This window comes from Mastigoproctus giganteus, chromosome 9 (genome assembly GCF_048544385.1).
Source record: "Mastigoproctus giganteus isolate SK-2022 chromosome 9, ASM4854438v1, whole genome shotgun sequence".
In the NCBI taxonomy this organism is placed as follows: domain Eukaryota; kingdom Metazoa; phylum Arthropoda; class Arachnida; order Uropygi; family Thelyphonidae; genus Mastigoproctus; species Mastigoproctus giganteus.
In genome coordinates this window covers 118,985,989-119,013,648 of record NC_143583.1, presented here as the reverse complement: position 1 = coordinate 119,013,648, position 27,660 = coordinate 118,985,989, and the positions used below count along the sequence as shown (strand labels likewise).

At 35.5% G+C, this 27,660-nt stretch overlaps 1 protein-coding gene across 1 annotated transcript in view; it reads right to left on the bottom strand.

Annotated features, from left to right (window-relative positions):
- The window catches only part of LOC150080676 (DCC-interacting protein 13-alpha-like), a gene marked incomplete in the record, with an annotated part of 341,505 nt that overhangs the window by 72,773 nt on the left and 241,072 nt on the right, over positions 1 to 27,660 (bottom strand). Inside the window, 2 exon segments of the mRNA XM_090381733.1 lie at positions 1,489 to 1,597; positions 21,934 to 22,061. Coding sequence (XP_090237859.1) covers positions 1,489 to 1,597; positions 21,934 to 22,061 — 237 coding nt within the window.

The following is a 27,660-nucleotide window of genomic DNA, read 5'->3' as shown; positions in this document are numbered from 1 at the left end:
CTAGTATTTAACTATAAACAAGATGCTGTCTGGATCTGAAATCACAAATGATTTAATAATACTAGTTGTAAAACAATTTATAATTAGCATATAAAGAAAAGACATCAAGTTAAAAAAAAAAAAAAAGAAAGAGTAACCTCTCTAATAGAAGTGTTATTTATTTGAAGTATAATAGAAAGGCAACTTCTTGTGCAGGATCTCACAACATGAGATGTTAAACATACAAACTTTGGTTTGTCTTAAAATTCAAATATATTAGCATTAGCATTAGTAGAGGCATTTGATGCAAGAAAGCAAGCTTATGCAGCATCAGCCAAAAAAAAAATAAAGTAAAAAAAATAAATAAAAAATAACCACTTCCACTTCACCCCTCTGTTCATTCAAAATACCTGTCCAGCCGAGCCTTAAACTTATTTAGGCTATCAACTTCCACGACAAGGGATGGAAGTCTGTTCCACCTACCAACCACCCGCTGGCTAAAGGCAAATTTCCGCACATCTATCCTACATCTGTCTTTCCTCAATTTGAACTTATGCCCTCTCAGGTGATTATTCTGAGCAAGAGGAAGAATCCAATCAGCATTGAGCATGCTCAAAACATTCAAGGCTTTGTACGCCTCTATCAGATCACCTCGCTGGTGCCTAGTCTCCAGACACTGTAATTCGCAAAACTTAAGCCTTTCTTCGTAAGAGCACCTCTTTGTTCCATTCACTAATCTTGTTGCTCTTCTCTGTACCCGTTCCAGCAGCTCTACATCCTTCTTGAAATGAGGCCTCCAGGCCTGTATACAGTACTCTAGGTGTGGCCTGACCATTGCCTTATACAAGGGAATAATCACCTCCTTATCCCTGCTAGAAAAATTCCTATATATCATTGACAATACACCATGAGCTACTCTTGCAGCCCGTCTGCACTGCTCAGAGAACTTCATATCTGCCTGCACAACCACCCCCATATATAGTAATGATGCAAAGTACTAAACAATGTCATAATCTGAATTTTACATAGTTTGAGGCATTCTGCCCTAAAATTTTATTAATATAAGAAGTATACCTTTTGGCTTCTCTCACATTGTATAAATAAGTCACAACAGGGTAATCACCTCTTATAACTTTGGGTTACTAACCCCCCCCCCCCCAACGATGAGGCCAAATAGCTTCAAAATGGTGCTGTCTGGGCAGTACTTAACAGAGAATAAGTAACTGTCAACTTCTCTAATGGGGAAGAATTACTTAATTCAAGTATAAGAAGAAAGCCAATTTGTGAAGGATTTCATAATATGAAATACTATAATAGTGATGTTTTCAGTTTGTCTTAAAATTCATCTATCTATGTAATAATGATGCAACTGCACTAAATATCAATGTAAAAAAATATTAATAGAATTTTAATGCTAACATATATCAGCAATTTGAAAATAAATTATTATGAACGCAAGCTGAACTATGAAATATACAGCACATAAAGAAGACGTAAAAAGGGAATTACTTGAGGATTTGATGTGTAATCATCATGTGGGATTCCGACATTCTGAAAACATTATGAATTGCTCTGGCAGCCATAATTTGTCGAATTGTTTCACATACCAGTTGTTCACCTATAAAGAAAAAAAAAAGATATTTCCACAAAAGGCAAAAATAAATTATATTTTTGGTTTAACTATAAACTGTATAACTAAAATCTAGCTCAAGTACAACTATTTTTGAATCACAAGTAAAAGTGTAGATTTGGGCAATATACGTAATACACAGTGGAATATTAGTATAATGAATTCAAATGGGCAACCAAAATATTCGTTATGGAATTTTACTACACTAAACACAATAAAGATGTCAGAACAATACTTGCATATTACAATGAAAGAAATCGTTCAATTTTATATTTCTTAGTGAAAAAGTTAAAAATTTAATAAAATTTAAATTAAATATTCAAATTATATTTTTAATAAATAATTCAAAAATTTTAAATTTAAAGTTGTGTTTTTACACTTATTTTTTACACTTGTTACTTGTTTTAAAAACTTTTGTTGAAACAAAAGTTTTTAAAAGCTTTTTTAAAGCTTTTAAACTTTTACAATTGCTGGAATAAAGAAAGCTATTATCATGAAAGTAGTCTCTTCCAGTGAATTTCAAATTTATAAAAATGTAAAAAGCACAACTGTCAGATAAGATATAAATAATTATACTTCTTCATATAAAGTTGCAAACAAACATAATTTCAATAGTGCTGGTACTCATCTATCAGCATGTTTCATGCTGATAGATGAGTACCAGCACTATTAATTTCATTATAATGGTTATTATTATTTTTTTAGCAGAATAAATTTTTCTTGCAATAAACTGATATATTCATTACAATGATATTCATTAAAATGAAGTATTTTTACATAAAACCATATTGTAAACTGGAAGAGGATGGGAAGTAATTTTGTTATACTTGATATTTCATTACTCTGGCATTCATTACATCGACATTTTACAGTACTGATTTCCATATTAACGTGACAGAGGCCTTTCTCTCTTTTTTTTTCTTCTAAATCACAAAATTGTTTCTTTGCTATATTTAATCTAAAACAAAGTTTAAACATCAAAACTTATCCTCACTGCATGCATTCTTAGCACCTCCACAATTTTAAAAAAATAAATAAATAATAAATAGTTTCTTTTCTGCATGTAACAAAATTATATCCAAGACATAGCTTCATCGTATCTAGTAACATGCAGATACCAAAATAGTGCAACAGTACAGGGCAATGCTTAACTGATGATTTAAAAAGGAGAGATATTATACAGTCACAGATGGTTTCAAGCAAATAGAAATGCCAATCTGAGAGAAATTTCCAAAACATTGACTCCAAGGACACAGAACAAAGATGATTAAGAGCTATAACTTTAGGACAGAGAGATATTTTCAGTTAAGTCCTGACCTCAATATAGCCAGAAGTCCCCAATGAATCCATGCATTTTTTTTAAAATATTTTTTCTAACATTTTGTGCAGGAGGTTATTTGCTTGCAAGCAACAGGCCTTTATGCCAGATAGCCTACAATTTGAGAGTGAGAATGAGAGAGAGAGAGAAAGTACATTTTGTAGGAATGACAACTTTGTGACCAAATGAAGATCAGTACTGCTCACTGAAAAGTTCTGATTTAGGCAGCTTTGGTCTGATTCCACATTAGCATTAGCATTAGTAGAGGCATATGATGCAAGAAAGCAAGCTTATTCAGCATCAGCCAAAAAAAAAGAAAAAAAAAAACAACCACTACTCCCATTTCACCCCTCAATTCGTTCGAAATACCTGTCCAGCTGAGCCTTAAATTTGTTTAGGCTATCAACTTCAACAACAAGCGATGGAAGTCTATTCCACAAACCAACTACCCGCTGGCTAAAGGCGAATTTCCGCACATCTATCCGACATCCGTCCTTCCTCAATTTGAATTTATGCCCTCTCAGGTGATTATTCTGAGCAAGAGGAAGAATTCCATCGGCATTGAGCATGCTCAAGCCATTCAAAGCCTTGTACACCTCTATCAGATCACCTCGGCGATGCCTAGTCTCCAGGCTCTGTAATTTGCAAAACTTAAGCCTTTCTTCGTAAGAGCAACCCTTTGTTCCATTCACTAATCTTGTTGCCCTTCTCTGTACTCGTTCCAGCAGCTCTACATCCTTCTTGAAATGAGGCCTCCAGACCTGTATACAGTACTCAAGGTGTGGCCTGACCAATGCCTTATACAAGGGAATAATCACATCCCTGTCCCTGCTAGATAAATTCCTGTATATCATTGACAAGACACCATGAGCTACTCTTGCAGCTCGTCTGCACTGCTCAGAGAACTTCATATCTGCCTGCACAATTACCCCCAGGTCCTTTTCATTCTCTACCACTGTCAGCGTAGTACCACAGAGTTGATACGTTGATCTGGGGTTACTGTTTCCCATATGTAGTACTTTACATTTGTCAATGTTAAACTTCATTTGCCACCTCTCAGCCCATCTGCTCAACCTTTCCAGATCCTGTTGCAGCAGCATAGTATCAGTAGTGTCCTTAACAACCCTGCCAACCTTTGTATCGTCTGCAAACTTGGACATTAAGCCTGATACACCATCATCAATATCATTTATAAATACAGAAAACAACAATGGACCCAACACTGAACCCTGAGGAACTCCACTAATAACATTAGTCCACGTTGAGCAGTGTCCATTGATTACCACTCTCTGTCTTCTGCCACTCAACCATCCCTTTATCCATAGCAGCAATTTGCCTCGAATGCCACACTTCTCCAATTTGTGCAGCAGTCTTCCATGCGCAACAGTATCAAAAGCCTTTCTAAGATCCAAATATATAATATCAAAGTTATTCCCTGCATCCAGTTCTTTTGTGACTACATCATAGTATCCAATCAAATTGGTCAGACAAGACCTGCCCTTAACAAACCCATGCTGTGTCTGAGCTATAACTGAATTCTTGTCCAGATGATCCTGCAGTGCTTCTTTAACCAGTGCCTCCATTAATTTTCCTGGAACCGAAGTTAAACTAACAGGTCTATAATTACTTGTGTCAGCCTTTGATCCTCCTTTGTGAATTGGGGTCACATTTGCACATCTCCAGTCCATGGGTACCTCCCCTGAGTCCAAAGAAGCTCTCATAATTATGGCTAGGGGTTTGCTTACTTCCTTTGCTGCCTCCTTTAATATAACTGGATAGATCCCATCCACCCCGGGTGCCTTTTTTATGTTTATCCTCAACAATTTCTCCTCCACTTTCCTCTCAGTTATTAGAAAATCATCTAGCTCACTGCCAATGTTTACTTCACCTACGACATTCCCCTTCCTGAATAACTCCTCATGTGTGAATGTAGATGCAAAATACTCGTTTAGATTGTTAGCCACCTGAGCTGGATCCTCAACTGTTGAACCATCAACATCCAGTGGACCAATCTGATTCATCCCTTTCCTTCTTGAGTTTAAATAGGTAAAGAACTCTTTTCTGTTTTTCTTTGCATCCTTTGCCAAGGATTTCTCATAATCTGCCTTTGCCTGCCTAATCTCCTTTGTGACTTGGTTACAGACCAACTTATATCTATCATAGGCTTCCACGTCACCCATTAATTTGTATGTATCCCATGCATTTTTCTTCCCTGCCATATGTCTCATTAGTTCATCTGACAACCATTTAGGCCTGAACCTTGAACAATATTTCTTGGTTGGTATGTAAAGCCTGGTAGCTTCCAAGATTAGTTCCTTGAATGCTTCCCATTTTGAATTTGCTGTTGGTAACATCATCAGTTGGTCCCACTGTATAGAATTTAAATACTGTCTCAGACCAGCATAGTCTCCTTTACGAAAGCAAAAACCCTTCCCTTTACCTCTGATGGTAGTTACCTCCTTGAGTAAATCCCACTTCAGCACACTGTGATCACTGCCACCCAGTGGTTCATTTATCTGCAGATTCCTAATGCATGAAGAATCACTACTGATAATCAGATCAAGAGTATTACTCCCTCTAGTTGCCTCCCGAACATGCTGGTGTAGAAAACAATCATCCAATAAATCCACAAAAGCCTTGCTAGTGTGTGAGTGACCAACCCACAAATTCCAGTCAATATCTGGGAAATTAAAATCCCCCATTATAAGACTCTCTGATTTACTGGCCCACTCTATTTCCCTGTACAGTATCTTATTATACTCATCAGAGTCATTAGGCCTATAGCACACTCCTACTCTCAATTTTGATTTACCTATGCTTATGTCACACCAAACTGACTCAACACTGCACTGTCCAGCAATGTCAACTGGCTTCACTTCCTTGGATTTTATGTGTTTTTTAACTAATAGCATAACCCCTCCTCCCTTCCTATCCTGTCTATCCTTCCTGTAGACGTTGTACTCCCCAAATTCCAGTTCTGCATTCCTTATATCTGTGTGACACCACGTCTCTGATATCCCAACAATATCTGCCTTTGATGTTTTGAGTAATACCTCAAATTCATCAAATTTATTTACTAAACTCCTAGCATTAGTGTACACGCAAGTATACATGCACCTGTTTCTATTCTTAGCTACCCTAACACAACCCATGTGTTTACTTGTACCGCAATGACTTCCAGCAGTCTCTGAAATATCCTGCATCTTGTTTTTCAGGCTTCTGCTCATTCCAATAGAAGCAGTGCAAGAATCTCTTTCACCTCTGCCCGTGGCTACTGTTAATCCATTAGTCTTTGTCTCCCCCCAAGCTAGCAGTTTTCCGACCCACCTAACACTGCCTCGATAGCATCAGCAAATATTCTTGCACCCTTTCTATTTAAGTGTATCCCATCCCTGTAGAAGCAATCTCTCCTGTTAACAAGTACAGTCCAGGCTGAAAAAAATTCTACCCCTTCAGCCTTGCACAATCTTTCCAGGGCCGAATTGATCGACAAGGCTCTCATCATATACTCCCTCCTATCGTGTCTGGGCAGAATTGCAGACACTTTCAAATTCAACCCTAAACATGTGCATTCTAATCTGAAATGAACAAGGAATATAGAACTGATTGTGCAACACTGTTGAAAGGGATACTTTTGAAACCTTCAATTATTGAAACCTTCAGTAATTTCTGTAAATAGGAACACTGATATGCATGTATAAACAAGGATCCCATAACAGTTTGAAATATGGGGACTCTATACACATATCCTATTTTCATTTTATTTGAGACTATTCTGACCCAAACTTGTAGAGCTGGTGTTGTTGAAAAATATTTGCAAAGTAAAGAATTGTCCACAATTTAATCAACATAATTACCAGACTTTATTCCAGTAGAGAATATGTGAGGTGTTTCAGGGCAATGGGGTGCAGCTCCAGTTCATTCTATTCCCACCCAAGTGCTCTATTGTGGTTGGTCATTCTAGTGAATGACGAGCCACAATAGAGCCTGATAAACTCACAGCATTACTTGTAATGTGTTAAGATTCAGTAGCTGAGAGTAAGCCCCTTATTAGTATGTCCGTGCTTCTTATGGTTTCAAAGTATTCACATTTAAGTGTTTATAGCTTTAAAAATATTTAAAAAGAAAGAAAAAGGAGAATCTGAACACAGAGAGGTACCTAACCATTGTTCTAATATGTTTAGCTGCATTTATCATTAGGCATATATTTTTATCAATAGAAAAACAAAATTAAAATCATTATAACCTACCGTAAATTGAATGATAATGAAAATTTAATAAGATTATGTTCACATAGACAAGTATGGTATGCTGCATCCATAAGAGATTCAAAGGATTTTTAGAAGTAATAGTCAACACATGTTAATACAGTTAAGGCTCATTCACGCTCAAGAGTTAATTGAAAAATAACTTCTTTTCACATATAAATTTTCATATAATTCTATTTAAAATTTCCAGTTACAGCAGCACTTATTAACTTTTAATTAGTGTCCATAATCCTTAACCCTTCAGCACATACATGATGCCATGTAACTATCCTACACATTTCACTTAATACCAAGCAAAGCAATAATATCTGTTTTGGCAACAGTATATTGTATATTACTAAAAATAATTGGGGGAGGGCAGAAAAAGTGATTCTGAAAAATTTTTGCATAAACTACACATTTTTTAGGTTACTTTATAACTAAAAAAATAAATTTTTCAGTTATAATAAATGCTATTTATTACAATACTATAGGGCTGTAGAGGAATTTCCACACGTGGTAGTCAAATAAAATGTGCAATGTTTTTAATTCAATTTTGATCATGGAAAGAACAGAGAGAACTTTCTGTTCTTACTCAAGACCAAGCACTGGGTACTCAGCCTTAAGGCTTGGGCTTATGTTAAGACTAATACCATTATACATGGTTCTACCTAACTTGCTAATCCATTACACATGTAATGATCTGAGACATCAGCAGAACAAATGTTTTAAAGTTTACTGGCTTATTTCTCATCAGCTGGCAGGTGGCATCTCACATAAGTCTCAATACGCAGAACTATGGATAACGGTATATGTCTCTAAGTTGAATGCATTCCAGGCCTCTGTGCTGAGTACTCAACATTTGGTCTTCAGCAAGAACAGAAAGTCTCTCCATGATCAAAATCGATCAAATATTCATACACTCACAAGACAGAGCGAGTGTATGAATTTTGATTTTATTTTAAATACTGTGTTTAAATATCCCTGCACTCCAATGTTTGTACAGAGTGCATTCAACAAGAATGTGCTTCATTGTGAGCTGACAGTTGCACTGAAAACACTGTGGAGGATCATTTCCTGTGAGGAGAAATAGGTGAGTAAACTGGCTGTGGCTGATTTGTGCTCTGGCTAAGATTATGTCTTCCTTTCTGTTAGTATAAAAACTAGAGGTCCATAACTGTGGTTCTGGTTTTATTTGCAATAACTTATTATCCGTTTGAGCTTGCCATAGAAGTGTCCACTGTTCCTTACATATCCTTCAAATCATAGGTCTGTAATCAACATATGGAAAGGAAAAACCTGAAGATGATGGGTTAGATGGATGTTTTGCGGCATAGTCTGCGCATTTGTTTCCTGGGATCCAGCAGAAGATGACTACTTTCTGGTGTTCCTGAATAAGAATCATCTTACTTCTTATGGTTTTTATTAAAGGATTGGTTGGTGAGGAGGTGTTTTGTAGGGCTACTAGTGTACTCCGCAAGTTTGTATATATTATACTTTTTTTAATGGAGCGATGGACAATATTTTCTAGGGCAAGCTTGATGGCAAATAACTCAGCTGTATAACTGCTGCATTCAGTAGGCAAGGGAAAACTAAAAGGGAAAACTGCTGCAGCACCTACTCCACTATCAGACTTTGATCCATCGTGAAATGAGGATAATTTTGTGTGGGAGCAGTATGAAGTTTTCGCACGTTAATATTTGCAAGGGAATCTTTTCCCCAGTTTAGGAAGTAATTGTCACAGGATGGATTAATACAGGACCATGGGGGAATCGAAGTGTTTGGATCTTGGAGAACTTTTTCAAAGTGTACATTCCAACTTTCTGATAGAGCCTGCAATCTGATGCCAGTAGGTTTAACTGCTCTGGGTTTATTTCTGTAGAACATTTTAAACTGTGAATCACTAAGTATAGGCCAAATGGGATGAGTAGGCATGCTTTGAATTTTAGCAGAATAATTCAGAAGTAACACCTTTCTTCTGAGGCAGAGTGGAACTTCATGGGCTTCAGCGTAGAGACTTTGTACTGGCGATGTTCTATAAGCACCTGTAGCAATCCTGAGGGCAGAATGTTGAATAGGAGCAAGCCATACTAGCACACTCTCCCTAGCAGAGTCATAGACCGGGGCCCCACAATCAAGACAAGATCTAATTAGAGTTCTATACAGGTGAAGTAAGGTGTAATGGTCTGCACCCCATGTTGTAGAAGAAAGAACTCTGAGAATTGTTATTTTTTTTCTGGCAGGTTTGTCCGGAGATATTTGATATGTTCTAAAAAATTAAGTTTCCTATCAAAAATTAGACCGAGGAGGCGAATGCTATTCATAACTGAGATAGGATGATTTGTCAGGTGTAGCTCTGGGTCAGGATGCATCCCTCGTTTGTTACAAAAGTGAATGGCACTAGATTTTTGATGAGATAGTCAGTAACCATTCTGCGTCATCCATAGTTCAATATTGTTTAGTGAGATTTGTAGTTGCCTTTCAATGAAGTTCATATTCAGCGAACTGCAGGAAACAGATCATCGGCATAGAGATATGAGGTCACAGTGTTGGGAATACATTTGGTAATATGATTTATTCTAAATGCAAATAAAGTAGCACTGAGAACTGAGCCCTGCGGGACTCCTTCCTCTTGTATATAGATTTGCGAGAAGACTTGTCTATAGCGAACTTGAAAAGATCTATACTGAAGGAAGTTTTGTATGTAGCATGGTAAGTGGCTTCTCAGGTCAAGGGAATGAAGATCTTTCAAGATACCAAAATGCCAGGTGGTGTCAAAGGCCTTCTCTATGTCAAGGCAGACCATGACAAGATGTTCATTTCGGATAAATGCATTCCTGATATTTTTTTCAGTTTTGACCATAAGATCTAGGGATGAGCGATGTTTTCTGAAACCAAACTGGTTATCAGAGATTAGATGTCCTGAATTCAGATACCATGTTAATCGATGGTGTATAATTTTTTCTAAAGTTTTACTCAAGCAACTGGTAACAGAAATGGGTCTATAATTGTGAGGGATAGAATGATGTTTCCCTGGTTTGGGAATTGCCAGCACATAGGAGTGATGCCAGCGAGTGGGGGTATGAATGTTCAATAAATATACGGTTGTAAAAGGTCAGCAGCAAGGATAATGATTTATTGTCCAAGTGCTGAAGCATTATGTAACACACCCCGTCAGGACCAGCAGCACTGTTCTTTGAGGAATATATAGCTTCTTGAAGTTCGATCATAGTAAGTGTCTGATTGTATGGTAGACAAGCAGCGGTTTTGAAGTTAAATTTTGATTTTTCGGAAGCTTTGATCTTCTGAAATGACGGTGTGGGGGGGGATTTTGTTTGTTGTTGTTGTTTCTTTATCTATTTATTTATAGTATTATTTTTTTTGTTGAATATATTTATTATTCCCCCTATTCACCCCTCCCACTTTAACACCTGACTTGTTTGATTCTCAGAAAATCCTAGACTCAAAGGGGGTCACAATATTATAAGTATTCCTCCTCTGGACTGGCTGATGTTTAGAATGACAGACAAACTCATATGTGTTGAATACAACAATATTTATTGGCATTTCTTACATAAAAACTTGCAACAACATCTAACTGAGTACAATAATTAGTGGGAACTTGTTATACTGCTAGCGATTAACTGTGTTTATATCTTGTAATCAAACTCAACCTTTTATCAAAAACTACCAATTCTAATACATATATATATCATTGTGTTTCTTCATGTTGTTCTACATAGGTTCCAGTAGGTCCAGGTATTTATTACCTCTCACAACACACAATCCGTCTCTTTACTCCTTAACAGTCCGCAATTGGCTGGGCATTTCTCCCTGCTCGGTCTCCCTTCCTATCTGCTCGAGGCGTGGACTGGAAGGCGAAAGGTTGCTCATCCGGGGAACACAGTAATCTATCCGAGGTTTTCCCTACCGGGTACTGCACTGCTGAAGTTAATACAGGATTCTATCTCCTTTCTTGGTCTGCGTTGCGTCTGTGGACTGAGATACCTTCCGGATCGGCCAGTTGCTCAACAGCTCAATTGAGTAATTTGCCTCTAGGACTCTCTGTGGGCGTTTCTCCTTTCTTTCTCCATAGACTGCATTAGCTTCTTCAAGGGAACATTCCTTCCGACTCTAGACTTTCACAAAGTTCTTATAACAAATTCTCCCACTACAGCTTCCATCTCTCCCAGGACTGCAGCCACCACCCAAACTTCACCACGACTCTCTCACGAATACCCCCACAAACCTCTCTCTTGGTTCTCTTCAAAATTCCCTCCGCTTTTCCCTCTGGCCAATCGCTGACATCCACATCCCTTCCCTCGTGATTCCCATTCGTCTCCTCTCCTCTTCCGTGGGCGTGCCTTCCATCCTTTAAGTGAGAACTTCCGTTTGTCCAGCAATTTCTGGAACTTTCTAGAAGGTAAACGGAAGTTCCGGTCAGCTAAGAAGTTTCCAGATCTTCCTTGTGACCTCACACCCCCACCCACTACTACGTCGCTCTATGCCCGCCATTAGACGCACCATGAAATTTTTAAGAGCGCACTCCCGTACTCAGTGCCCCTTTCTATTGAGTACTGCCCCTTTCTTAAGTGGAATTTGTTTCAGTCTATTTCAATTAACGACTCACTTAAGGAATCCTCTTCAAACAAGAGATATAACTAAAGCTGGGAGTGTCTGGAATAAACTTTCAAATTCCATTGTTTCCTAACACACGGTATTTGAACTGAAAGCTGACTGTTTAAACTACAATTAACTCCCCCAATATTAAAAAAACTTTATTAAATATTTGTAAGGATGGGTCCTTACAACGGATCATATGAGGTCGAAGCAGACAACTGGGAGAATACTGTCCCTAGAGTATTCGCAATGTCTACAGGAGTAGAAAGCTCCTGTCCATTCCAGTTGAATATTGGCAAGGATAATGGAGGAAATTTGCCATTTATCTGTCTTATTTTTTTCCATATTATTCTTACATCAGTATTTTTATTTATTGAAGTTGCAAATCGGATCCAAGAGTTTTTTAGCTTTCTTTCTGATGTGTCGGGCTTTGGCTCTGAGTTTCTTATAATTTATAAGATTATTGGTAGTAGGGTATTTGCAGAATATATTCCATGCTCGGTTTTTTTCTTTTTTGGCATTCTTACATTCTTCATTCCATCAATAGTTTACAGGTCTATAGGTGTCTGACTGTGATTGTGGGATGGCAATAGATGCAGCTGCTAGAATTTCTTTGGTGATATGATCAGTGGCTGTGTCAATTGGAAAAGATTCAATGATCTGTTTATCAAATTAAACATGAGAGGTATACTTGGCCCAATCTGCCTTGGAAAATTTCCATTTTATGTGTTTTTTTGCAGTTGAAGAGTGTGATGTTTGGATTTTACAGATTAATGGGTAGTGGTCACTGTTTAGCGGATCATCTAGAGCTGTCCACTTAATATTAGGAAAGAGGATCGGAGATCATATAGATAGATCTATTGCAGACACTGTTCCTGTTGGGAGATGGATGTAAGTTGGTGAACCAGTATTTGGAACGGTTAAGTTTTGTCTGTCAATGAGCATTTCAATGAGTTGCCCTCGTCCATCTGCATTGGGAGAACCCCACAATGGATGGTGTCCATTGAAGTTGCCCAATAAACAGAAAGGGGTTGGCAACTGCAGGATAAGATTTTCAAGTTTGTGAATAGCACAAGGATGATTGGGTGGTACGAGTCAGAGTGATGCCAATTGCTATTCGGGTAGCAACGGCTTCTATAGAGGTTTGTAAAGAAATGCGTCTGCATGGGACTCGCGAATCTATGAGAATGGCTACTCCACCACGAGCATTATTTGCAACAGGTCTATCTTGTCTGAAAAGAGTATAGTTTTTTATCAAGGGAGATAAAAAATTGGATTATGCTGCTTAATATGTCATATATGTCATCAATATTGTTTCTGAAGCCTCTACAATTCCATTGGACAGCATTGTTCATTGTTTCAATTTAGATGAAGGAACTGAATCTGACTGCTTTTTGGAAGTCTGTTTGACACGGTCAGTTTTAATCTTATCTCTTTTTGAGAAAACAGGTCTTGTGTCTATTTCATCCTCTGGATGGATCTCCAGAATGGTTTCGGTATCATCTTGACTGGAAATTTCATTAGTATTCATAAGGGAGGAGTCAAATGTCTGTTTTCGATTAGAATCTGCATTATCTGCTTAGACGGATCTTATGGGAGCTGCATCAGCAGAAGGTGGTATCGTGACTGGTGTGTTGTTAGCTCTGCTAGAAATCTGTTGCTTTGAAGGTTGAGGTACAGAACTGAGCAGGGAACGAGCCCATTCCAAAATAGAGATATTTGGAGGTATTGATGTATCAGTCTGGACTGATACTGAATGAAACTTTTTAGAGGTTTCAGCATACGTGTGTCTAGATATCATTAGTTGTATTTGCTTTCTTGCTTCTGAGAAATGTATATGTTCAGTTGTATATTATCTGGTGGAATTCCACTTTTGGTAATAGCTATACATGATTTCTGATGTAACTATTTTCTTTGGATTGATGACTTTGACTCTTTACTCATTAAGTTTCTACTCTTATGTTTTCACTTTTCTCATATATCCATTGGATTTGTTTTAATAATCATTCATGAAATTACTTATAATTAGCTTCCCTTCTTGAATCTTAGTTTACTTATATTTACCTGCCCATATTGTGTCTTGGCTGACTTCTAATGATTTGTTTTAGGATACAGTTGATACGTCTTGGCTGACTTCTAATGATTTGTTTTAGGATACGGTTGATATCATAGGTAGAATTTACCTTGAGGATCTTGGATTTTTCAAGCTTATGTTAATGTACTACACCTTTGCATATCCATTTCTAGTTTTTTTTAATTAAAATCATATAACAACCCTCTGATTTTAGTGACTCTGGTCTGTACCACTTAACTGTTTCATGTCCATAAACTTGTTTCCTGTTCTTTTATAATTGGATTCTTTACTACACTACCAATGGATTTGTCAACTAGCTCTTTATCCTAGGCTACATTTACTATTCTTTCTTTCCACAGTGAATACACACCCGATACTACATGTAGATATATCTAAATTGATATATTTAGATATATCTACATGGAATTATTTCATTTACAAGGACTTATTTCCTGTTCTTTTATAATTGGATCCATAACTACACCACCTTTGGATTTTTTATTCACCATGTTACTTAATCCCTGAAATGATATCACTACATTTTTGGATATAATGTCAACTGATTATTTTTCCTTGGTTTCATTTGCTATTATTTCCGTAGTAAATTCACACCTGATTTTACCTGTGGATCCTTATAGTTTTATATACATGGAATTATTTCCTGTTCTTCTATACCTTAAATGTTTCCTTGGAATTATTGCATTTTCATGGACTTATTTCATTTTTAGTCACCACGTTACTTATATCCCTTGAGTTATATCACTCCATAATTGGATATAATGTTAATTTGGTTTCATTTACTACTATTTCCACAGTAAATTCACACTTGATACTACCTGTGAATTTATCTAGTATTATATGCATGGAATTATTGCCTGTATATTGCCCTTACAAATGCCTTGGAATTGTTTCATATACATAGACTTTTTTTGCATGTTATTTCATGTTCCTTTATGTCATGTTCTATTATAATCAGTTCCATAAAATGCACCTACTTTGGATCTCAAGTCACCATGTTACTTATTTCACTGGATTTACCAGTTCTTTCTCCTTGGATGCACTTTCATGCAAATTTAGATAGATTATAATTATTAATTTATTTATTTCTCAAAATATTTCATGATTCTTATTTACCATATTCACACGTTTACTTTTCAATTTATTATAACGTAGCCCCATCATTTGGCCTAGGTGTATATAATCTTTATATATTAATGGTAATGTTTAATTTTGTATGACTGTATCACTGTAAAGCCATACTATTCTAATCGCATTTCTTTTTCTTTTCCCAATGCTAATTATAAATTATCTCCATGTACTTGTATTCTAAATAAGGCTATAGAGGTCTCTATTTTCTTTTCCCATTATTTTAAATTTTTTCACAGCTTACTATTGAGTCCGTTTCGCTGCTATAAATTGCTTTATGTAGATATATTGCTCATTTGGTTTAAGCCTGCATACATTCATCTAACTACTGAATTTGTGCTTCTCAGCTCCCCACATTTTCTCCTTGCATTTTTTGAAATGCTCCAGGTATCGTACACTTTCACTGTCTTATCATACTTTCGGTTTCGTTTTAGATTTGTTTCTCAACACATTTTTCCTTTCAATACAAGCATCTGGTATTAGTTCCCTTTTATACTAATGCTTAAAAATGGCAGAGCCCTTACTACAAGGTTGGACTTCATAACCCCAGCAAGCTTAGTGTTGTTTAATAACTTTCTCTATGCTTTTTTATCTTCCTGCTGTCTAATTATAAATTTATTCCCATTCGTTAAACTATTAGTGCAATAGTTTAACGAATGTGAAATAGTTTAGCAAATGTGAAATGAATGTTCCTACTATCCTACTTCTATTGCTATTTTTCATCTTTATTTATTTAAAATACAACAATAATCAGTTGTGATTAATGAATGATTTTGAAGCAATAAACTGTTTTATTTCGATCGAGAAAATCATCTACAGATTATCAGACATCCTCAATTTAATACCTTACCCTTATACCATTTGCTTGTTCCAAATTTATTTTTAAAATACACTGATTTCTTATCTATACAAAATTAAATCTTACACTAAATTCCACATATTTATATTAAACATATTGATATTAACTATTTTAAATATATTGATATTAACTATTTTAAACATATTGATATTAACTATTTTTATCCTAACTCAATACTTATTTTTACCTAAATTAATTTTTACATAAATATATTACCTGCATTGGGACTACCTTGTCCATACTGTATTAAAAAGTGCTAATTTCATTTCATTCCTTTTTGGCCTTTCACTTTTCTTCTACTACTATGGACAAGTATAGAAATGCAGTTCCTGATACATGGTCAGGTGTAGTCCCCTGATGAACCTTATCGTGTATCAATATTTATTTCTGCTGACATCAGGATCAAGCAATTTTTTGTTTGTTTGTTTGTTATTTGGTTTTTAGGAGCATTAGCAAACTAAGGCCATATTCTCCGGGATATGCGGTGGTCATTCCTTGACCTTTCCGCATCCTCCGTATTTGGTGGTGACGGGCTCGAACCCCGGTCTAATCAAGAAGCGTGTGCTACGCACCGCTGCTCCTTCCCACCTGGCTACGGAGGCGCCTGCAATTTTTTTTTTTTTTTTTTTGTATTACCTATATTAGACCATTTAATAAATATGTTCCCCCCTATATCTGATGACAGCTATACCATTTTCAGTTTATTTTTATTACCATTTTCAGTTTATTTTTATTACCATTTTCAGTTTATTTTTATTACCATTTTCATTTTATTTTCATTTTTATTTGCATTTTACTAATATTTTGTTACACTAATTTTACTTTACAGTTCCCCCACTTTATATTGGCTTGGCAATTCAACCCAAAATTTACTTATGGGCTGAATAATTATAACCTCTAGGATATTAACATTCTTTCATCTTTCACTAATCTACTTTTCTTTTTCTACTTTTCTCACCCTTATAGATATTGGTAACTTTCACATCCATTTATACTTACTCAATTTAATTTAATATTAATAAAATTACATATACTCTTGCATCCTTTAATGCTGCTTTGTACTTTTAGGTGCATCTGTCATACCTAATTTATTAATCTTGCTTTCACCGAAACCATTTCATCTACTATTTACCTCTGTTCTATGTTATTCTTAAAACTTTTCTTTTAAAGAGTTACATTAAAAACTCATTTACACACACACACACACACACACACACACACACACACACACACACACACACACACACACACACACACACACACACAGAGTATAAAATTATAAGAAACTATATTCACTCAGGATTTTCTATGACAAACTGAAATTAAAAGACATGAATATATTTCCAGAATAAGCTCTCATTTAACATATTTCTACAAGACAGGATTAACAAATCAAATAATCGTCAGTTGTGATTAATGAATGATTTTGAAGCAATAAACTGTTTTATTTCGATCGAGAAAATCTTCTATAGATTACCAGACATTGGAAGAATAAAGTTTATACACCTTTTTTCTTCAATTTTCCCTTCTCACTGGTAAAGAACTGTGCACTTGTGTATAATCTCTTTTATTTGAATTTATATTTAGCCTTAACTCTGTGCTGAGAGAATTATCTACTTAAATCATCCAAATTGTATCAAAATATTTGGTTTAGCATTAGCATTAGTAAAGGCATATGATGCAAGAAAGCAAGCTTATTCAGCATCAGCCAAAAAAAAAAAAAAAAAACCACTCCCATTTCACCCCTCCGTTCGTTCGAAATACCTGTCCAGTTGAGCTTTAAATTTGTTTAGGCTATCAACTTCAACAACAAGTGATGGAAGTCGGTTCCACCAACCAACCACCCGCTGGCCAAAGGCAAATTTCCGCACATCTATCCGACATCCGTCCTTCCTCAATTTGAATTTATGCCCTCTGAGGTGATTATTCTGAGCAAGATGAAGAATCCCATTGGCATTGAGCATGCTCAAACCATTCAAAGCCTTATACACCTCTATCAGATCACCTCGCCGGTGCCTAGTCTCCAGACTCTGTAATTTGCAAAACTTAAGCCTTTCTTCGTGAGAGTAACCCTTTGTTCCATTCACTAATCTTGTTGCCCTTCTCTGTACCCGTTCCAGCAGCTCTACATCCTTCTTGAAATGAGGCCTCCAGACCTGTATACAGTACTCAAGATGTGGCCTAACCATTGCCTTATACAAGGGAATAATCACCTCCTTGTTTCTCAATAATAACTTCGATTAATTGACAGCACAAAACCATATATTCTGCAATAGTTATTTAACTTTAATCTTATCACACAAATATCAATTATAAAACATTTAACCTTACAACTGTTTTCTTCTCCAAAGCTATATTCTCTCCTCTATTATAGAATACATTCCACTCAATGTTTTGTTGTTGGTGCCAGTTATAGCTAGTTATAATGTGAAATAAAGTGCTGAGAGAGAATATTTTCCTTTTCATACTAAGAATGAATATTTACAATATGAAATATAAATGAATGGCCCATGAATGCCTTATTTTCGATAGTAAGTACAAACAATAATTTTCCCTTGTCTTTACAATGATAAATTCCTTTATAATATGATTTTCTAAAATATTGCAGCTTAATTATGTATTAATGCAATTTGGATGTTTCTTTCATTCAGACAAATAATGTTTGCAATGCACTGCAGTTATACAGAGAAAAACTTTTCTCCATATAGGAAGTGGAATGGAATTCACCTAGTGCATTGCAAGCATTATTTTATCACAGAGTTCATTCATTGCAAGATATTTGAAATAAGAAATTTAGTTCATATTTTAGTGAACGTGAGGAACAATATGTTAGTAGATGAAAGGATAGCTTTGGTAACATCAATGATGATCCTAAACAGCTAGCTGATAAGGTAAATAATATTGCTGCATTAATATTCACAGAGTACCTTTCTTTTAGACATGACTTTATACTATTAGCTCAGATAACAAGTACTGGGAACTGTGTAACACTGATAATAACTTGGAAGAGAAATTATCACACTTGAACATAAAAAAGGCATAAGGAGCTGATAAAATTTATCCAGTGATCAAAAAGGAGGCAGCAAGTTGGAGTACCAAAACCTCTATTCATAACAATGGATCCATTTCTAGACTCAGATGAAATCCCAGAAGACTGAAGATGTGCAAAGGACTCCTCCAATTTACAGAGATTGCTCTAAGGGTGAAATGGGAAATCACAGTCTTGTCAGTTTAACTTCTGTGAAAAGGGAAAAATTATGAAATTCACGATTATGAATGTATTGCAGAGTGCATCTGAATTGTAATAGAATTATACAAGTGACACAGGATGGGTCTGTTAATGGGAACCTATGTTTAACTGTCTAATTAATCTGATAAGCTATTATGAAGATGTGTTACGTTTAGGGCCTCAGGTCCAAGAGCATCTTTGGCTCTATTGCAATTTAGCTTTGGTTTTGGGAGAGTGAGAACTTGTTCCAAGACATCGTTATAGTTTATAGTAATATTCTGTTAGTCTGCGGAAGTCAAATGTTTCCATTACTTCTAGTTTATGATCCAGTATGAATTTCAGAGCAAAGGGTTCCAGGGACCTAGCCTGAAACTGATTGCAGAACTTATGCGTATGTGATTACTAAAGAAATGAATGAATGCAAAGAATAATGCTGTTATATTTTTAAACTTGAGTAAGACAACTGATACTAACCCACATGAATTCCTTTTGTATAAACTTGAACAATGTGGATAAAAGGTTTGCTAAGTGAAAGAAGGAAAAGGGCATTGTGTGGAGCCCACAAAATTTAGCTCTGGGTGCCTTGTTTCTGATATTTGTTAATGACAATGAAGAAGATATAAGAGGTCTGATATCAAAATTTGCTGATGATGCAAAAGGTAGGAGTTCGTAAGTGATATTGATCAAGATATGCTGCTCAACATGAAACAATGGCAGTTAAAGTACAATATTGGGAAATGTACAGTTTTGCAATAACAGTCTTAGATTACCTAATCACTTGGGAAACAATCAATTTAGTAATTGATAATGAAGAATACTTAGAAGTAATCGTGAAATCTGCACTGAAGTTCTTCAACAGTGCCCTGCCAGGATAGCACATTGTGTTTTATCAGAGTATAGGAACTTTGTCAGAAAGGACAAAGAAATAATTATTTCACTACACAGCCTTAATTAGGCTATACCTTGAATAACAGGTTTGGAGTCATCATTTCACAAAGGATGTGTTCCAACTAGGAAAGGTAGAAGTAAAGAGCACCTTTTCTAGCAGTAATTGGTATAAAGAAGTATTCAGAGAGAGAGAGAGAGAGAGAGAGAGAGAGAGAGAGAGAGAGAGAGAGTTAGAAGTAGAAGGGAATCACCAAGAAAGAGAAGAACAATGTCAAGACAAGATATCTGCACATGAAAGACTGAGGTATTTACAGCTTTGAAATGCAAGAATAAATTAAATAATGGGATATTTTATTTGTTTCACAGGCAGAAGAAATAAGATATCTCAAAAATTTAGCTTTTTTTTTTTCCATTTTTAAATATCTGTAGAAATCTCTTCTTGCTAAATATATTCTTGAAAAACAGAATTGTCTGTCCGTTCTTCCAGACCAATATTTCTTCATATCAGTTTTTTTTTTTTTTTTCAGTTAGTTCCACACTGATAACACCAAAAGATGCCTTTAGTTCATTTAGTGAAACCAAAATCCAGTCGCACCATAGGGAATGATCAGGAATTACCATATCTGAAAGAAGTTCCTTGGTATAGTTACTTGTTTCTTTTACAATTTCTTCCAATAAACAATCAGTAAAAAGCAGATGAAAAAAAAAAAAAAAAAAATTCAAGTTCACTGCAGTTGGAAAAAGATATTACTATTAGGTGCAAGTAAGCCTGAGGTTTATGCTGCATAAACCAACCAAAAAAAAAAAAAAAAAAAAACAAACCTTCTGTGTTACCTAGAGAGAGCGAAGTAGAAGGGAATCACCAAGAAAGAGAAGAATGATGATATCCAGCCCAGGACCTTGGGTGTGCCAGGCCCATACACACCAGATGTGAGCCCCTGGGGTATTCTCACCATCTGACAAAATTAACTCAAAACCTGAATCAAAAAGTTCTAACAATTTCTCTATTTCTTTATCAAAATGGCCTTTATGGCCTTTATATATGGCAGCATGTCTAAATACTTCAACTTAATGTAGAGTGTAAGCTACTCTACAACTTCTAAACTGAAGAAAAACAAAGCTGACTGTTGTTAACTATTGAATATAAGCATCAATAAACACTGATTTAGTTTTTTGGATGGATGGTTTATATGAAGTATAAATATTTTCGCAGTACAATAGTTCAGCCAAAACAGCACAAATTTCATAAACGGAAACACTGACAATTGGTTGGCTGCAGCATTAGACTAAAGTGGAAGTTTATGGGAAGGGTTATTGTGGACTAAATATATGAAAAATTTCTTTTATCCAAAGAGCCATTAACTAAAATATTACCACTTAATTAATATTATAAAAATAAAAAGCTTAGGTAAAATTTAAGGAAGGGCTGTACAGATATTTGAATGAAATTAGGGTGACTATTTTATTTCATCTTTTTTTAATTTAAGACCAATGCTAAAAATAAGTCTTGCTTTTGTGCATCAGTTTGCCATTATTAATACTAATATTAAAATTGAAGACTTGTTTGTTATGAAACTTTGTTTAATTTCATCTCAAGCCTGCTGTTTATAAGCTATGTAATCAGTTGAAGTTTTCTTTGTTCCTTAAACTCTCAATGTTTTCAGAAATAACACAAGTGACAATTATAAAAATCTGTGCACGGGAATTAAAGTCATAAGAAAGAAAAGGTATATGTAAGTAATCTCTTTCAATGGTAGATCTAAACTGTATAAAAAAAGGAGATGAACTTTGAGTAGAGCATGCTAGCTAATATTAAGACTAATTTGACAACCCAACCTTCTGGTAGACTGTCCTGACAATAGTAGTCATCAAATGATTTGAAAATAATAAAAGGAAATTTAAGTTTGTACACAGCACATATTTTCCAGATCATTAATACTTACCTCTGTCAGTTGAAACTTGCATTGATCCTAAAAATCTTACAGGAAATACTTCCCAGTAAGGAGACATTTCTTCTTTTGTTAAATCTGCTGATATAGTAGTTGCTGACTGGTCAAATGGATTAATCCGTCTAAATAAATAAATAAAAATAAATAAATAAATAAATAAATAATATAATTATTCATAGAAAAACAAACTTTTTGCTGAATTTTAATACAAGGTTCAATCAGTAAGTTCTGCACAGGTGCTCATAAATGAGTTTATTAAATGTGAGCATAGTACAATTATAAACCTTCAGTGTAGTTTCCCCCTTTGTAAACATAGTCAACAGTGGTATGCCAGTGTCGGAGAAGGGAGCTAATGTCATCAAGCGCTCATTAATAATGAGTACTTCAGTGTTAATCTAGGGTGGGAAAGCTTTACTAATCATGGTCGGAGTTTCTAGATGCCACATGAGGTGATCATGTATCATTTTATCCAAAGTCTTATCCAAGCAGATAATATGTGAAATAGGTCAGTAGCTATGAGGATTTACAAGTCCTTGTGCAACGAAAATTTGCACAAGGTATTGAAAAGTATTAAGAGAGGGTAAGGTTCTCTCAATACTTCCGATGCTTTAAACATTAGGAAATATATGCCTTCAGGACCGACCACCCTGTTGGCTGATTTATTTAAGGATCCCAGTAATTCAGAACACTGTTAGGATTGACTGTACAAAAGTTTACATTGTATCAAAATGTTGTATTTTTCAGCCATTACTTTCTCTTTTAGAGAAGATGGATCACATGTCATCGATAAGAGTAAATCCTAAAAAGATGCCTGCCATCTCCTCAGAAAGGGTTTATCTCCAATACATTCTGGAGAAAGATTTGGGAGTATGTTGATGGAAAATTTTAGTAAGGAATCTAATTTTCCTCTACATTAGTCCAGAATGTGTCTTCGGTAACAGAAATAGCAAATCAGGCCCAAGAATGTTTCTTAGCTCCCCATTTGATGTAATAAGCATGTACAGTACTTAAAATTTATCACAATAATAGCAGATGGATTTTTTTTAAAATTGGTTCAAGGCATTATTTTCGATTTGAGGCATCACACATAGCAACATCTGGTAATATCTGTTTTGTAACATGATCAATAATGTCATCTACAGAATGTTGGATGATTTGTTCATGCAGTGGTTCTTAACCTTTGCAGCTTTTTGTTCTCAAAATATGTTCTTGCATCCCTTACCAAAAATTGTCCAATTAGGTAAGTTCTTTAAACCTATGATATAAACATAAAATGTCACACTAGAGAAAATATATATTTTAATCTGATTTAAAATTAAATTACAAGCTCAATGACTCTTCTACATTTGATTTGATTTTGATTTTACTGGCACAAAACAACTGTGGTTATACTGCACTCACTCTTCTACTGTTGCATCTGTACAATAATAATTAGTATTAGTAGTGGCAAATGATGCAATAAACTTATACAGCACCAGCAAAAAAAAATCCCATTTCACCTATCCATTCCTTCCAATAGTTTGTAAGTTCTTTCCTGAATTTATTTAAGCTATCCACTTCCACAACAACAGATGGAAGTTTGTTCCAGCAATCAACCATACACTGGCTAAAGACAAACTTCTGCAAATCTATTCTGTGGCCATCCTCCCTCAATTTGAATTTATGCTTTCTCTGTAGCCTGAGCAAGAGGAAGAATCTCCATCAACATTAAGCTTGCTCAATCCATTCAAAGCCTTGCACACCTCAATCAGATCACCTCACAGGTGTCTAGTCTCCAGATGCTACAATTGCAGAACTGAAGCCTTTCTCGGTAAAAGTACCTTTTTGTTCCCCTCACTAACCTTGTTGCCCTTCTCTGTACCCACTCTACATCCTTACTAAAATGAGGCCTCCAGACCTATATGCAGTACTCAAGGTGAGGCCTGACCATTGCCTTACACAATGAAATAATCATCTCCTTATCCTTGCTAGCAAAATTTCTGTACATCATTATCATTGATAAAATTCCATGAGCTGCCCTGGCAGCCTATTTGCACTGCTCAGAGAACTTCATATCTGGCTGCACAATTACCCCTAGTTCTTTTTCATTTTCCACTACCCTGAGTGTAGTGCCACATTCAGAGTAGTGGTTTCTGGCTTTTCTTCTGATATGTATGAATGGCAAAAAGCCCATCTCGCATAAGTAAGCTATTCCAAATGGGAGAAGAATCTCCAATGCTGTCTTGGTCAATCATGGAAATGGTGTCAGGTGAGCACACCAGATATTTACCAGCTTAATTGTTTCAAACTCCATTCAAATTCATTTGTTGGTTTGTAATTCAATGTGGTCATCTTTCGCTAAATCACTATTGTCAATGGAATCAAGGTTAAAAAAGAAATAGATCCAGTATCCCTTTCTGTGCTACATCAATATTTCCTGTGGAAAAATATCTTTGGAAAGAGTCGTTTAACTGTAGAAAATGCTCTGTAACTTTTGTGTGCAATGGTGATTCCCTCATTTTCTGACATGAAAGTTTCTTTGAGCAAAGGAAAATTGGCAAAATTTGACTTCGCAACATGCTTTTTCCAAATTGGAAGTTTCAAATAAAGGCAAAACTTCTATTTGGCCATTACTATGTTCATCCAAAATCATTGTATTGATGTTGCTGATTCGTTAAGGTGTATATCTACCACATACACCAGGTGAAGGACAGACTATTTTTTGTCATCAATTAAATTAGAATTAAATTGCTTTTGTTAGAAATAAACAGTTATTTCTTAGAGCATTTCATAAACATGCTTTAGCATGTGTCTCCAGAAAAGCCATTTCGCTTCTGTATGGAAAAGAAGCACGATATGTTCAGCACCGATTTCTTTGCAAAAAACACAGAAGAGGTTATTTGGAACCTGCCCTCTCATAAAGTTTACTACAGTCATCACAGTAGACAAAGTTATGCTTATTTGCTGGCAATGTCTGTGTAATGTGCATGTCAGTGCAATATCAATGGGGTAACTGTAACACAAGGTACTTCTTTTTTAAAAATATGCAACAAACACTGAATTTTTACCTAACATAGAAGAGGTGAAAATTGATCCTATCACATTAATCAATAACTCATGCTTCAATAAAAAAAAAAAAAGTCTTCGATATGATTAAATTGCCATTTATATTTGTTTCATGCAATCATTATGTTATGACAAAAAAGGGAAGCTGTAACCATTTAGTTGACTGACTAAATAGAAAAATAAATTATAAAAAAAATTGCTGACAATAAAACTGCTTGAGTACACTGTTTGTTGTTTACATTAGACAGAGTGGTGCTTAATAGGGTTGTTCCAAGAGGAACCAAAAAAAAAAAAAAAAAAAAAAAACATGCACCACTTAATAGAGGGTAATGCAGGTTTCATTGGTATATATATATTTTTTGTTGTTCGAAGAAAAAGTATCTATACATACATCTCTGTATTTGATTACTGATTAAAAAAAAAAATTGACGGTTTATCGCACCCCAAAAAAAGGCTGTGGAGAGGAGATCCTCTCCTCACAAAACATGAGTGGTTGAAATGCATCTGTCCTATCCTTAACCTTGCAAGTATCATTTCATCATGTCTATTTTGCTGCATGCTGGATTTCCATGGTTGGAGCAAACTTTTAATTTGATGCAATTTGTTATTGATTAGTACTTGCTATTGCTGTTGCCAGTTATGTATCCCACTGTGATGAATAACTTGTTTGTAGTCTGAGAAAGGGATGTATTCTGATGCAGAAATGTTGCTGTTGGCTTCTTTAGCAGCTCTGTCTGCTTGTCGCTACCACATATTCTGACATGACTTGGGATCCAGCAAAATCTAACGTCATGATGTTGTCCAAAATTGTGCCTTGTAAACAGCAAGCAGATGTTGATAGTTTATATGAGAAAGTGTTTGTTTGCTCCAAAAGTGGAAGGAGAAGTCACATGTAGGCTGTTTGATTATCCATGGTGGTGTAGACTGCTTCATCAGTGGAGTTATATCATCCAGGTTAAGATCTTTACTGAGGAGGTTTATTGATTCTTCGTTGTTGTTGATAATATTGTTACCATTGAAATGTAAAAAGAATTTTCTGTAGGAGGGGAAGACCTGGTAAGAATTTTATTTTAACTGCATAAGAAAGTAATTGATTTTTGTCAAAAACATGTAATGGACAATACTTTTTAACTGGAATGATCTGTTCTTTCGCCCCGAGTTCGAGATCAGGATGGAAATCCCTTTTTCTGCAGAAATGTATACATATGGTCTTTTGTACAGAAATCCTATATCCATTTTTATCTGTCCATTTTATGACTTTGTTTATGGGTATTTGTAATTGTTGTTCCATTGTCCTCATATGTTGTACTCGATAAGAAATGCTGAAATCATCAGCATAAGAAGTTGTAAAGACATTTGATGTTTGCTCTAAAGTGTGGCACTTAGTACAGATCCTTGAGGGACCCCTTCTTCCTGATAGTATGTTTTAGAAAGTGTACTGTTTATTTGAACTTGGAAAGTCCAAATGTAGAGCAGATATCTTCTAAGGCCAAGTTGATGTAACCTTCTAAGTAGACCATAGCATTAGGTGGTATCATATACTTTCTCAATATCAAAATTAACCATGAAGATGTTGTTTCCTGAGAAAAGCGTTTCTTATTTGATTTTCCAGTTGTATAAGTACATCTAAGGTAGAGTGATTTTTCCGAAAGCCATATTGTGCTGGGTTGAGAAGATCATTATTTTCTTGATACCATGTTAGTCTATTGTTGACCATTTTCTTTAAGATCTTGCCTAAGCAGCTAGTCAAAGCTATGGGGCAATAGTTCTGTGGATCAGATAGGTCTTTTCCCTGTTTTGGGGAGGCTAGTATTATTAGGTGGTACCATTTGTCTAGAAAAGTATTTTTGAAGTATATCTTGTTGAATAGGGCTAATTGAGATTGTTCATCCAATTGTTGTATCATTGCATAAGGTATTTCATCAGGACTGACTGCGCTGTGTTTCGTCTGTAGCAGTTTGTTTTAGTTCTGCTACTGTGAGTGGAAAGTTGTATTGTTCGCAGTGATTGCTGGAAAAGTTTAGGTTTATTTTTTTCTGACTTATTCTTGTAAGTTTTGAAAGTAGTTGAGTATGCACAATTAGTAGATGTATTGGCAAAATTTTCACCAAGCACATTGACAATATCTAAGGTATTTGTGACCAACTGTCCTTATCAATTTAGCAATGGGGAGGGGTTTATTTGAGAATTGTTTGTCATCTTTCTGATCTTTTTCCAGATAAGTGTGGCTGGTGTGGAACTGGTTATAGTGGATGTGAATTTCAGCCAAGTCATTTTTTTGCTGATTTTTTGTACTTTCCTGACCTTAGCTCTGGCTCTCTTGAATTGTATTAGATTGTCCATTGTTGGATTTTTTTCCAAAAGAGATTTCCCTCTTTTTTAGCTTCCTGGCATTCTTTGTTCCACCATGGTTTTGGATATATTCCAATGTTAGAAGATGTTTTAGGTATAGTCTTTTCCACTGCTTGAAGAATATTATCTGTGACAGAAGCTGCTGATACCTGTACTGCTTCTTGTTTAATAATGTTGTAGTCTAACTTGGCTAGCTTCCTGAATGTTTCCCAATCAGTATCATATATTTTCCATTTGGGGTGCCTACTGGCTTGGCATGGGGTTTTCTTTATGATTTTCAAAATTATAGGGTAGTGGTCACCGCTCAATGGATTCTCATGCACG